At 36.1% G+C, this 13,780-nt stretch overlaps 1 protein-coding gene across 3 annotated transcripts; it reads left to right on the top strand.

Annotated features, from left to right (window-relative positions):
• The first annotated feature begins 2,495 nt into the window (after nt 1-2,495).
• On the top strand, nt 2,496-13,333 carry syce2 (synaptonemal complex central element protein 2). Of its 3 annotated transcripts, XM_016525754.1 has the most exons (6): nt 2,496-2,601; nt 4,007-4,228; nt 11,509-11,592; nt 11,670-11,746; nt 11,840-12,047; nt 13,001-13,312. In XM_016525754.1, the coding sequence occupies exons 2-6, from the start codon at nt 4,103-4,105 to the stop codon at nt 13,193-13,195; spliced, it is 690 nt and encodes a 229-aa protein (XP_016381240.1). In that variant the 5' UTR covers nt 2,496-2,601; nt 4,007-4,102; the 3' UTR covers nt 13,196-13,312. The 3 variants fall into 3 exon arrangements, with proteins under 3 accessions (XP_016381240.1, XP_016381241.1, XP_016381242.1); XM_016525755.1 differs by lacking the exons at nt 2,496-2,601; nt 4,007-4,228 and adding an exon at nt 9,690-9,842 and having other exon boundaries at nt 13,001-13,333; XM_016525756.1 differs by lacking the exons at nt 2,496-2,601; nt 4,007-4,228 and adding an exon at nt 10,614-10,710 and having other exon boundaries at nt 13,001-13,333.
• Nucleotides 13,334-13,780: the final 447 nt, after the last annotated feature.

Below are 13,780 nucleotides of genomic sequence, written 5' to 3'. Positions count from 1 at the left end.
GCGGGATGTGTGCAGTTCTGTTTATTAACCGCTAGAGCACCAAAAGTTACATAGTGCTGCTTTAAGTGTATGTGATTAAACCAGGGTCCTTTGGCTGAGCATTTTCCATGGCTGCATTATCATATTCAAGCACACTTGAAAACATTTGGTGTTAGATTTACTTTAAAACAATTTTCATTTTTCAAATTGGTAAATTTCAAATAATTACCAAGAAATGACAAGTAACACATTGAATTAAATGTGGAAATTTTAATTAGACTGAAATAGAATAAAACATTTTCATTGTTTTTATTTATAAAAAATATTTTTTTTTACAGCGTACGCTCATCTTCATTGTGCAAGTGTATTGTAGTAAATGCAGAGCTCGAGAGGTCTGGATACGGGTCTTGAGTAATTTGTGTAAATCCAGTGAAGAAGGCTAAGCTTCATGCAGAGTAAATCTTCCTCTTGGTTAAAAGGGAGAATCCGTTTGATCTCTTTGTTTCTATGTTTGGCCGCAGGGTGCAATGTAGCGTCTTAACCAGGACTTTTTTACTGTGCAATTTTTCAGTCCATGCTGAAAGCAAAAATGCATGAGATGTTTAATGTGTAGCTATGGGGAACAGGGACCAATGAGGTTTCACGGTGTCCTGTGGGCGGGGCTACGCAATGCAACACAACATGTGGTTCTCAACCGTTTTGAATCAAAGCTCTTGTATTGTCACAATATTCAAAGAATCCAAAGATATTTCTTTCAGACAAAACAGCTCGTTTTCACAACTTTTTATTATTATTATTTAATAGCTGTGTTGATATATTACATAAATGAACTACAATTCACTTTGTGATTCTAGAACTTTCATGAATGGTATATGTTCTTTAGTAAAAACAATAGTTTTTTAAAGGAAAATAAATTAAACAAAAAATTATGATTTCAGTTTACGTCTAGATTTTATATGTTTTCGCATTCAAATGAAAATAGATTATTTTTTAATTATAATTATTTAAATATATTCATATTAATTAATTTAATTTAAATAATTGAAAGTTTTCTTAGGCCCCTCAAGTCAAATTGGACTGATGTTTCTGCCATCAATCGACATCCTTTTTCTCTCCTTTGGATTTTCTAAGTAATATTATTTCCCTGGTGGCATTGATTCTGTTTTCGATTAAACTGACGTAAATGTTAAGCGGTATGTTTGTATCTCTGGGGGACACTTGTACGTTGATGTCAAGTTCCATGAACAAACTAAATGAGATTGGTGGCACTAATTCCATTTCTTTCAGCAAAACTCGCGGTTGGAAACGAGTTAAAGCTGCTTCCGAAAATGCTAACATTTCTTATTATCTTCGATGTTGAAAACAGTTGTCTTGCTTAATATTTTTGCTGAATAAAAGTAGTAATTTAAAACAAATACTGACCCCAAACTTTCTGAACAATAGTGTATTTTTTTTTATTTTATTTTTTTTTATGAATTGGACATTTGGATTTGATTGCAGGCTTTGTAATCTCTTGTGTAGTTGGCACACATAAGATTACATAAAAGCGCATGTAGAGAGGATGCGAGTTGAACGTTAAGATTGGATTGTCAGGCTCTGAATCTGGGACAGAAGCATGTCGATGAAGTTTAGACAGGACGCATTTACCATCGAAAATCAATTTAGATGATTTGAACAATCCTGATTTGAGACGGCCGTCAGCAGCGCATGGTAAATCTGCTGGCCCCGCTGATTAGCCTTTGGGGGAGGAGCGGTTGAGGGAATCCTCTGTGACAGTGAAGGATTACATCTTGTTTACTTGCTTAAATGTCTTAACATCTTAAATGGCCAGGTCAAAAGTAATCCCCTATCGTTTAGAAATAACCTGTCTGAGAACAGCCCTATGTTAGCCGCTGCTTGACTCACTACCCGTATGGATGTCTGATTTTAACATCAGAAATTCACTGTTATACGTAAGACTGTAGTGTTTTCATTTTTTGCAGTATTTGTGTTTTCACTCTTATTCATGTAGACACTATATATTTGTTTTATACATGGTTACTGAACTTACTTTTCCGAGAACAACTTAAGGGTTAGCACAGTTCTTTATTTACAGCATTTGTAACCATTTGTAACAGCATTAGTTAATGCTTGTCAACCAATATGGACTGTAAAAGTTTTGCAAAACAAAACAAAACAAAAAGTCAGTCCACTTCAGCAAAACATTGCATTATAAGTATATGAGGACGTTCACACAGCACACGTTCTTGTGTTGCCCAAAAAAAATCTAGTCGGAGCACTACAGGTACATTCATAATGTGACAAAAAAAAGAAAATATCCATACCATAGTGCATGTTTGCTAAAACAAAGCCTAATTGCTAGCAACAGCAAGGTCATATGTTCGCGTCCCAGGGAATGCAAGAACTAATAAAAACGTATTCTTTTACTACATTCTAAGTCACTTTGGAAAAAAAGTGTCTGTCAGATGCATACATTTAAAGCAGGGGTGTTAATTAAACACACCTGAACAAGCTAATCAAGCTCTTCAGACTCACTACAAACTTCCAGGCAAGTGTGTTGGAGCTAAACTTTGCAAAATATTGGTCCTTCAGAAGCAGGATTGGGTGCCCTTGATTTACAAGGTAAGTTCACCTATTGTCAACCAGCTTTGTATTATTATATTGTCAGTAGCATAAGTAAATAATGTGTATTATTTTTCTGTCTGCACCTTTATTGTCAGCAAAAGTCCACCAAATGACGTAAAATGCTTTATCATGTGGACTTTTGACAGCCCCAGGGCTTTTGTGAAAACTACAAATCGCATTTTATATCCCCACTCATGGATAGTTTGATTGAACCCAGTGCATTATGGGTGTACTTTTATTAAAACTCCATCTTGCCAGTGGCGAATTACCCCTGTGTTAGTGGAATAGGAAAGCCTTTAAGTCAGAACAGGTTTGTGTGCTGTTGAATAGCATGCCCTGATTTGTGCACAGTAAGTCCAGGAATATGTAATAAGAATGTAAAACCAAGAACTGCAAGAACATGTCTTGTGTGGACCACCCCATGTGGTCTCCAAAATGCAAATTAACAAAAACAAATATTCAAAGGTTTTAGTGCATCCTTAATATGGTGAATCCAAAGATTCAATGTCGTCTAGATCCAGCATTCAAATTCAGATAAATCCAACATTTCAATCGTCCAACAAGCTTCTTGACCCTTTCAAGGGCATTTGGTGAGTTTGTTGCTTTGGGCCTCCGTCCAAATAACATTCCTTTTTTTATTTTATCCTTCGCCCCGCTCATCTCTGGTTTCCAAGAGACTGGCTCCCGTAAAGAGACGCTCCTTTGAGACCATCCGACACCGAGCAGGGATTTTGGGTTTATTTGCGCTGGCATGGAAAGTCTTGAGTTATGTCATTTAATACCAACTGAATATATAATGCAGAGTACGAGCAGGGATTTTGGGTTTATTTGCGCTGGCATGGAAAGTCTTGAGTTGTTATGTCATTTAATACCAACTGAATATATAATGCAGAGTCATTCTGAGCTCAAGTTCTTTCAAATTAATCCTCCTTTTGGGGATGAGTTATAATGATGTTCAACACTGCTCATAACAGAGCTTCCGTAAATCGTCTTACACAACAGGAAAAAGTAATATGACTTGAGCAGTCCATCCTATGTATTTCCAAAGTGACCTTTCAGAGTCCAAAAACCTCCGAAAATAAAACCGAAGAGGCTTCCAATGAAGTTCTCCGAAGACGCCATGGTTATAGGTTTGATTCCCAGGGAATGCGAATGGTAAAATGTATATATGCACTGCAAGTCGCTTTGGATAAAAGCGTCTATGAAATGCATGAATGTAAATGTTATCAGATTCATAATATGAGTTAGCATAGTATAGTCAGTTTTAGTCAGATCTGCATGAATAGAACATGAACAAAGACTTTTGTCCTTGAATGTTCCTGTTTTCTGTGGACTTGACCCATCGTATACTGTCAAAAAAATCTTATAAAGTGGCCAAGCTTCACCTTCCATTCTTTCTCAGACGTCGCGTGGGATAGTGGATGTCGGCCCAGGACTGTTGGGCACTGAGGGGCTGTTGTTGGAGCTGGATGTGGGGAAAAAGGAGGGGATGTAGGGGATGGCAGCCAGCAGCAGAGGGCTCATCTGGGGGCTCTCGTCCGACGATAAGGGGATCACCACATCATCCTGGTCCCACACGTGGAAGGCATTGGAATGGGACAGAGTCAGAGCCGTGGGCAGACGGGTGGGTCTGATGCTCGATATGTCGTCTTTTTCTGCATCGTCTTCATTAGGGCCAAGCACACAGTCTACCATGAGAAGCAAGGAAATGAAAGTGATGTGAACAAATACTTTAAGGTAGAAAACTTTCAGCAGGAGTGTAAAAAGTACTGAGAAATTCTGCTTTTTAAAAGTTTTACTATATTAAAATGCAAAAATATCCAGTCAAAACTATACCTGAATGAAAGTTTCTATTTAAAAGTAACGGTAAAGTTTTTTTTCTTCTTTGCTTTAGAGATTAAAATAGAGACGACTGTTAAGTGGAGTAGAGAGTTTCTTATTAATGTTACACAAATTGCACAAAGCAATTTATTTATTCACATTTTTCTATATGTCCTAGCCTGGAGGATCTATGCTGAAACCAATATCCTGCAAACTGTTAGAAGAGAAATTCTGAGGCATTTCTAAACGCAAGCAAAGCAAATGATGATAGTTGTGGCCATTTACTGTACAATTTACACTGAAAGGGATTTAATTGGCTTAAATGGACTACCATTCAAACGTTTTGTCTCAGTATTTTTATTTATTTATTTGTTTGTTTGAAAGGAGTTAATACTTGAATTCAGTAAGAATGCATTAAATCTATCGTTCTAAAGAGTGTCTTTTATAACGTCACGAAACATTTCTAAATGCTGTTCTTTTGAACTTTCTATTCATCAAGAAATCTTTCCACAAAAATTAAGCAGCACAACTGTTTTCAACATTGAAATCATGTGACACTGAAGACTGCATCACAGGAATGAATTGCATTTAAAAATATTTAAATATATGAAATAAAAAACTGTATATATTAAAATACGATTTTAAATTGCAATAATTTTACTGTATTAATCTTATTGACCCCAAACTTTTGAACAACTTCTGCAACAAAAACATTGTATAGATCCCTTCAAAAACGTACTATGGCAATACCATGGTACAGGGATGGTATTGGAAAGTAATACCATGGCACTTTAAAAAAAAATACCATGGTATTTTCTTATTATCCAGAAGCACTTCAAAGAATGCCAAAACTTTCCCATTCTACAGAATAAACTGGAAAGGGTTTTGAACAGCTAACAGGTTAACCACAAGTATAGGCTGCTCTTAGTTTTTGAGATCATAGCCACATCTTACCTACTACATCAATTGCGAGGTCTTTGATTAGATGTCCCACTATGGCATAGGCGACTGCAACAATCACCAGCGCCGCCATTAACAGGTACAAAACTCCCTTTGGTAAGGGAATGAGGTCGCGGGTCACTGGCTTGTAGTCTTTGAACATCGGGTCCTCGTTTGGAAAAGAGTATTGAAAAGCATGCCCAGTCTTATCCGTAAAGTTCAAACTTGTTCCGTTGAGAGAATTCATTACCAGTCTTTTTTTTTTTTTTTCGCCAAACAATCCGTCCAAAAATATCGATTATGTTGACGTTTCTTTCACGAACTTTGAGTGTTGCCTTGATTTTCTGATTAAAAGCTCTTCGCTTTATAATAATCTGGAAAAGTGAGATAAATTGAGCAGTTAAGATCCAGGTTCATTCAGTATCCAAATGAGTTTAATTTAGTCACAAATATTAGAACTTGTGTTACTAGTACGGCTTATAGATTAAATGTTACACCGGCTTTCCATAGATTCTCGCTTTTGAGAGTGTACAGAGCCTGGGCTTCGTCTTCATACAAGCCCAAGGTTCACAGACGCGTGTTGCGCATGCGCGTCCGAGCGCTGTCCGTGGTGCTAAAGCCTCTCGCTGCCCGAGCGACTCCCGGTTGACGCCAACGTTATCAATCAGCTCGGAGTAAATTTCCAAGACCGCCCACTTTCCGCCCGGTTTGAGTCACTGGATAGAGGTAGATGATTTCCTTCCACCCCGCCAACAAAAAGAAGATAATGCTGCCGCGTCCCAAGTCCTTTAATTCGCTTAATTAAGTCGGGGATTCCGCGAAAAGGGCGATCCCTCCGAAAAGACCTGTTTTGTCATTGACACTTGTTAATTCCAGTTTATCAGACTAATCTTGGCTTTGTTTTGTGCGAAAATAAATCATTGTGCGTGACAACAGCCCAGTCCGACAAGTCATAGCCAGAGTGCCATTGATAATTCAGTTTCAAATTATTTATATGGCGCTTTTCACAAAGCTGTTCCGAAACAGAAAAAAAAACAAAAGTAAAGTTTTCTCACGTAAACCACATTTTTGGCGACGTGAAAATATTAAAAAAATTTTTTATAAAGTATCTGTTATTTAGTTCATGTTAATCTATACAAAGTGATAAACAGTAGTGATACAAACATCTGTCAATGTTCCGTTGCTATGGTTACCACTTCAGGCGAACCCGACTTCTGTTTACTAGCGACTATTTAGCAGATGAAATACTCAATTTGACTACTAAACGGTTCTATTTTGGAGAAAATTTCCAACTTTACTGCTCGTAAAGATCCAGTAGAGTAGGTAAGACACACCAAACCTTTGTTTAAAAAAAAAAAAAAAATTCTGGCATGACTTTCATACAGAAGCATAGAATTTCATATTGATATAGCAACATTTGTATGACTTTAGTGGTGCTATTCTTGTACTACATATTTACAGGATGATAGTCAATTGCTAAGGCACATAATAAATTGCTTAAGCTGAAAACTTGTCATTAATGTTCACAATAAATATTTGAAGTAAACAAAATATTATGTAAATATTTACAGTTACAAAACTGTTTTGTTCTTCATGAAAACTTTTAGTTGGACCTTTATTTGGATGCTTATAGACTTGATGGAGTCTTTGGTTGTAAATAGTCTGGACTATGACAATGAAGATTATAGACTTTCCTTTTTGTTTGTCACACTTAATTTAGAGCTTTTAAAGCACTAGTTTTATGTTGAGCATTTTCAAACCGCATTGCCACTGAGTAACATGAAAGTAAAGTGGGCTCTCTGATAAAACACGGTAGTAAAGAACAATTTCAGACTAAATTCAGGATGAGGGGGCATCGGAAAATTCTTTTGAAAGATGAAAGTTCTGTCAGGATATTGTCAAATTAATTTTAAGCTACAGCTAAGCAGTATTCCTCTTACATAACCATTTGAGCTTCTGCAGGTCAGGATTTGTTGATTTCATAATGGCCCTCTTCAAAATCAGCATAGCTTGACAGAAGACCATGAGCCCGTGTTAGTTATTTTGTTGGGCTACATGAAAGGCTTTTTATCTCCTCTGTGTATTTCCTGATGGATTTCCAGCTCTCCAGCTTGACCCCTGCAATAAGAATCATAAGAATAATTGTGCAAGAGTGCTTATGGGAGATGAACAAAGATGGTGTTTTTTTTTTTTTGAGTATCATATTTGATGCATCATGTTTTAATGGCTCATATGGGAATATGGAAAAAAGGGGGGGGGGACCCGCAGTTTTATTCAGAGGCCCAAACTGAGGGAAAATATGCAATTTAGTGCAGTTGCTGATATTTATATGAGGAAATGTAAATATCAATATCAGGAAATTCTTAAGAAAAATCTCAGGGCCATTGCATGCACTGCAACTGTTTATTATGTGGACTTATTTTACGTGACTATGTGGGTGGTGGTTCTTGACACTGGGGCAAGTTGTCACGCATTTCACTTGGGTAGGTTTGTTTTTGAAAGCAAATTTCTATTTACTATTTTAATAGAAAAAATATATTTTTTTTGAATGCACATTATCTTAAAGTTTTGACTACAGTTATGGGAGAATTAGCCCCAGACTCTCCTTCTTGGGAATTGTGCCTGGTTTGAGGTTAACAAAAGTTGAGCAGTCATGATATTTAGTGCAAGACACTGATGAATATGATCTTTCTGTGATAATGTGTCAGCATATGGGTTTATATCAGATACTCTCTCTCTCTCTCTAAACATCAGTAGATTGACATGCCTTCACAACATCCTGTTCTCTTCTCTGTGTCCCTCACTGTTTTCTGTTTTAGGATGAGCTTTTAAATGAAATCTGGCATCTGGTTTGACTTTGAACATTTGTCCACCTATTTTTTGTGTCCCTGCTAGAAGTCAGTGTTCTGGAAATATTCTGAATTATGTGATTTTGCACTTTTTTTTTTTTTTTTTTTAAATACAAGGGTCATTTAACATCTCAAAAACAACCAAACGCACCAGAGTAAAATGGGTATGTGGCATATTTAGCGGTGTATATAAACGAGAAAACCTTTTAGCCTTTAATTAGAACCTTCAGAAATGGTTAAATACTGCCATGCATAAATCTTATAGTGAAACTTTAAAACAAGTTCTCCTTCCGTCGTGCATTCGAACTAACATGTACGAACAATGAGCATTTGTATTTTTATTAACTAACATTTAAGGAATAGTTCACCCAAAAATGAAAAATTGCTGAAAATGTTAGAATGAGAGTTCAAACAGCTGATAAAACATCATAATAATCCACAAGTAATTTACTCCAGTCCATCAATCAATCCATAATAAAGCTTCCTCTTATAATAATATTGTCCTCTCACATCAAAGTCCACCAACATATTTGGTCTGTTTTCGATTGTAAATGAAAACATGATCTGTGCATATTTGTCTTCTAATTCAGACGACAACTTTTTCACAGAAGAAAGCAATAGAGGACTCTTAGATGAAAGCGATGGTTTGAAGTTAAAAATGTCTTACAAACACACAGCTTTTCACTTCACCAGACGTCCATTGATGAACTGGAGTGGTGTGGATTACTTGTGGATTATTGTGATGTTTTTATCAGCTGTTTGGACTCTCATTCTGACGGCACCCATTCACTGCAGAGGATCCATTGGTGAGCAAGTGAAATAATGATAAATTTCTGTTCCGATGAAGAAACAAGCCAATCTACATCTTGGATGGCCTGACGGTGGGTAAATTCTTATTTTTGGTTGAAGTATTCCTTTTAACAAAGATGAATAAATGCTGTTATATATTGTTCATGTTAACTCATTTTTAAAATAATATTATTTATAGAAGTTGAACATTGTGCAAATGTTTGTACTTTGCTCCTGGTTGTCCCAGCTGGCTCAGCAACAGCAGGGATTATCTGTGTCCTCTGACACTCATTCATCTCATTATTACAGTCCATTATGTTCTGTTCTGAGCCAGTGAGGCCAGGCCCGAATGTATTTCCATTTACGGATTAATGGTTGCTCCTGAGATGCTGACCTGAGACAGTTGTGCAAATTATGAGGTTAGGTCTCCCTATAAAACTGTTGTTGGATTGTAAACTGTGGATTTGAAAAAACTCCGTTGGTCTTATAACACAACACTTAGAAAAATACCATGGCTTACTGGACATAGTATACACACACACAGCCTATATAGATTACATTTTATCTATTTTTTTTTTAATTAATCACAATGAGTACTTAATTATTTAGAAATAAGTTACTCTGGAAATGGCCTATAAAAAAAAATGTAAATCTCGATATGTAAAAAAATATCACACGGCGCGTGCACGTCACGTGCATCATTGCGCGCTGTAGATTTTCGTAAATTGTAAACAACTCCGATAAAAACGAGCAAAATTACCACCCATTTGTTACTTTGTTGCTATTACGGTTTAGAAAAACCACACAGACACATTACTCGACGGTGACACGTTGAAGAGAGTAAGTTTAAGTCGTTCAGATTTGCAAAGCAACGAGCTAGTTACAATATGAGAATTTAACATGCTAATATGAACGCGAAGCTTAAACCTGTAAGTTTGACTTGATTTTTATGTGAAATTATACGTTATTATGTACCGTATGAATTACATGTACGATAATAGGGTCATGGTATCCTTTGATGTACTTTGGTGTTAAAATATCGTGAAATCACCGCACTGTGTTACTATAACTAGGTTTTTGTACAATGACGCAGGTTAATTGAGGGTGACTATGGAATAAAATCGCTGTCAAAAATAATCGTACGTAATTCAAAGCATTTGTGTGTCATTTTAATGCATGTCGTGCGTGTAACAGAGCTGTTGTGAAAACAAGCGTTGTGTCTGTAAACTGTCATAGTCGTACATTTTGGAGTTGTACTCTAACAAACACACAAAATCTCGTATCTGTAAACTGTCGTGGCCGTAGATTTTGGAATCCAACACTGACAAAAAACAGAATTACATACAATACTTTTAAATTACGCACGAGTAAATTAAAATGACACACAAATGCTTTGAATTACGTACGATTATTTTTGACAGCGATTTTATTCCATAGGTGACCAGACGTCCCCGTTTTCCGGGGACAGTCCCGGAAATGTCCCCATTTTACAGCACGTTCAAAACAACCCGCAAATACACCGTAAAAGCCCGACCAATTTTGCCAGCTGGCAATCGTATGATTATGGTTATTTCACCAGTAGAGGGCGCTGCGAGCTATACTGATTACTTGGTCGCGCGCCGCTACTGTAGCCATAAATAGCTTGCACTAGAGCAGCAGAGCGCTATTATCATCAGTTATCAAAAGAGACCGCGTTGTTGGTTTCAAGGTAGTCACATACTAATATACATGTTAAAACAAAGTAATACTGTTTGTGTGCACTGTATAACAAGGCATTATAAGGTTGCGTGATTGTTTTGCACACAATACTAAACATTCCTGAAACTTCCGCCGTCACAACGATATGAATAAACTTTTTTTTTTTAACTAATCTACACTTGCACAATTGCAATTCCTGAAACTTCCGCCGTCACAACGAATGAAAAAAAAAAAAAAAAAAAACTAATCTACAATTGCATTTGCAGAAAGCACATATTTTAGGGTCAAAATGAGCCTAAAATTCTAAATAATAAGCCTGATTAGGGATAGAAAACATCCATTTCCGAAAGCATAAACATAAAATTTGAAAAACTGTAGGCCTAATTATTGTACTCAAAGTTGTTTTAATGTGTTTTTGTAAAGCCGGAATTTTGTTATAGTGCTTTGATATGTTTGCTATTTGCAGTAGCCTAGTTACTAAGCCTACTATTTTTCATAGTGTGCTTTTTGGTGAATTGTATTTAAACAAAATAGGGTAAGTTTGATACTCAAACATCACTGTAATTAGGCCTGTCAAATATGATATTAATATATGGAACCCACAACAATAAAAAAAAAAAACATACAAAAACATGTCCCCGTTTTTTAATTTGTGGATAATCACAAGTGAGATTTCAGTGATATTTTGACCACTGAACCAGGAAATGTGGTCACCTTAGGTTAATTACCATGCTAATGTGTATATATGTACTATACAGTGCATCTGTCATGTTAATCTGTATATATGTGTCATATGTTATGTTTTAAGGCTATGGCTCAACACTTCTTTGGAAATTCAGGCTCTATGACATTGCAGTCAACACCCAAATCTGACCATCACCATTCATCAAAGGTACATATGATTTTATACTTTGTGGTCAAATGTCTGATAATAGTATTGCTGCTAAAGTGAATTTCTTTTCGATGCAGATGCCAGATGATGGTTTTAACTCAACAGGTGAAACTCTGTCATTTGTTACCGTAGATGACAGCAATGAGCAGCGAAGGTGAGCCGGCAGCAATAGAAAACTTGTTCTTGCTTTTTAACTGTTGCTTGAAAATGTTTTTGGACATTTTGCTGATTTCTCACCCTATAACAGTGAGGACTCGGGTATCAGTGTTTCAAAAACCTCGACTAGAAGTTCGCTGGGCAACAGTACTATGGAAGATGCGGCAGTGTTATCTCCCCCAAATTCACGAATAGATGAGATTGGAAAGAAAGCACAGGAACTTATTGAGAGAATCAATGAGAGACGGGCCATGGACCAACATGTGATGAACAGCTTTGAGGAAAAGCTCATTAAAAAGGTACTAAAAAGGTTAAAAGAAATAGATAAAGACAGAAGAAACATTAGTGCTTGACTGATGTGTATTGTTTAAGTAGTCCGTGTAGTTGGCTGAAATAATACAAGCATAATATCTGAATATATTAGATGTATCAGAATATCTGTATATCATAAAACATACAGTATGCTTAAAAATGATGTTAAAAATGAAACCGGATTTGGCATTTAGTTAAGCCAAGCAGGTACATGTGGATTTTCTCAAAATATCAGCCAATATTACGACTGTTTTCACTGTTTTTTATTATTGTCAAAGAGAATATAAATATTTCTATTTATTATTATTATTATTCTCAAATTTTATTTTTTCTATGCAATCTGATGTATGCCTGAATATTCATTATGTTGATGAATATTTTTTTTTGAACAAGTTGTACACATTTCTAAGGTCTCAAACCTGTAAAGTGTGGTCTTGGGGTTGACTTTTTTTTTTTTTTTGAGGAAACTTTGGATCCAAATGGTTTCCACGGGAGCTAAGAGCATTTTCTTTGTTTTTATTGCATATATGCATAAAAAGTCAGTGATTGTTAATAAATAATTATGTAGCATGGCTCAGCAACAACTGGCCTAAAATATATAAAACGTTCATATATATTTTAACGCAAAAACTGTACGTTTAGACATTTAAAGGAATAGTTCACCCAAATTGAACATTTGCTGAAAATTTACGGTACTTTCCCTCAGACCATCCAAGATGTAGATGGGCTTGTTTATTCATCAGAACAGATTTGGAGAAATGTAGCATTACATCACTCAATAATGAATTCTCTGCAGTGAATGGGGGCCGTCAGAATGAGAGTGCAAACAGCTGAATGTCCAATAAAGAAACAAATTCTACACCTTGGATGGCCTGAGGTGGAGTACATTTTCAGCATATTTACATTTTTGGGTGATCTATTGTTGTTTGTATCTGTGCAGGTGAGTGAGATGTGTCAGCAGGTGAAGGAGCAGATGTTTGAGTATTACGAGCAGCACAGTCAGGGCATGGAGGCCAGCATCACTGAGCTGTCGGAGGTGCTGGAGAGAAGCAGTCAGCTGAGTATTGAGCTACAGGGAGCCAGTCAAACCCTGGCCACCATCAATAAAGGCCTGCAGCACAGCACAGAGCAGTAGATACACAACCAAACTAATCACACTAACTTAACATGAGACAGAGTACACTTATATGATTTGTATGTTACTTAAAGTAATTTAACTTTAACTTAAAGAACTGTTCAAACATTTCAAAATTAAAACTTTTTTTTAATACCATAGTATGTTAAAGAAAGTTCAAATGCACATTAATATGCTAATTTGATTTGTATTTGCATGTCTTGAAAGTAATGTCTGTTTCTTTAAAATTAATTTTTGATGGATTACATGGTTTACCTAAAGGTCTCTTACTATCATTTCTTCTAAACCCCTGCAAATGTGGTTTGGGTAACCGGATTATTTGTGTTTCAATAACTAAGGTTTGAGCTTTGTAGGATTAAGGCTTTTCCCCACAGCATTAGTTATTGAATACTCATTTAATCTGCTGCCAATTCTCTTTATGGCTTTCTCAGTACAAATGAGCTGCTCTAAATAGATACAGATAGCAAGATACAACACCATTATAAAATGAGGATTTGATAACAGACCTTAGAGCCCCTCAGTACAATGAAAACCAATGCGGAAACACTAATATTTCAACTTTTATTCAACTGCAGTAAATTTAGT

Source organism: Sinocyclocheilus rhinocerous, unplaced genomic scaffold (genome assembly GCF_001515625.1).
Source record: "Sinocyclocheilus rhinocerous isolate Xijiao unplaced genomic scaffold, SAMN03320098_v1.1 scaffold182, whole genome shotgun sequence".
Classification (NCBI taxonomy): domain Eukaryota; kingdom Metazoa; phylum Chordata; class Actinopteri; order Cypriniformes; family Cyprinidae; genus Sinocyclocheilus; species Sinocyclocheilus rhinocerous.
Note: the sequence above shows the minus strand (reverse complement) of the source record. Positions and strands in the feature narration are given on the sequence as shown.

Excerpts from the sequence above, each read along its gene's own strand:
- syce2 (XM_016525754.1), top strand. The coding sequence starts at position 4,103 with ATGGCAGCCAGCAGCAGAGGGCTCATCTGGGGGCTCTCGTCCGACGAT. Across the intron at positions 11,747-11,839 it reads GACAGCAATGAGCAGCGAAG|TGAGGACTCGGGTATCAGTG; the intron begins GTGAGCCGGCAG and ends ACCCTATAACAG. Across the intron at positions 12,048-13,000 it reads AGGAAAAGCTCATTAAAAAG|GTGAGTGAGATGTGTCAGCA; the intron begins GTACTAAAAAGG and ends GTATCTGTGCAG.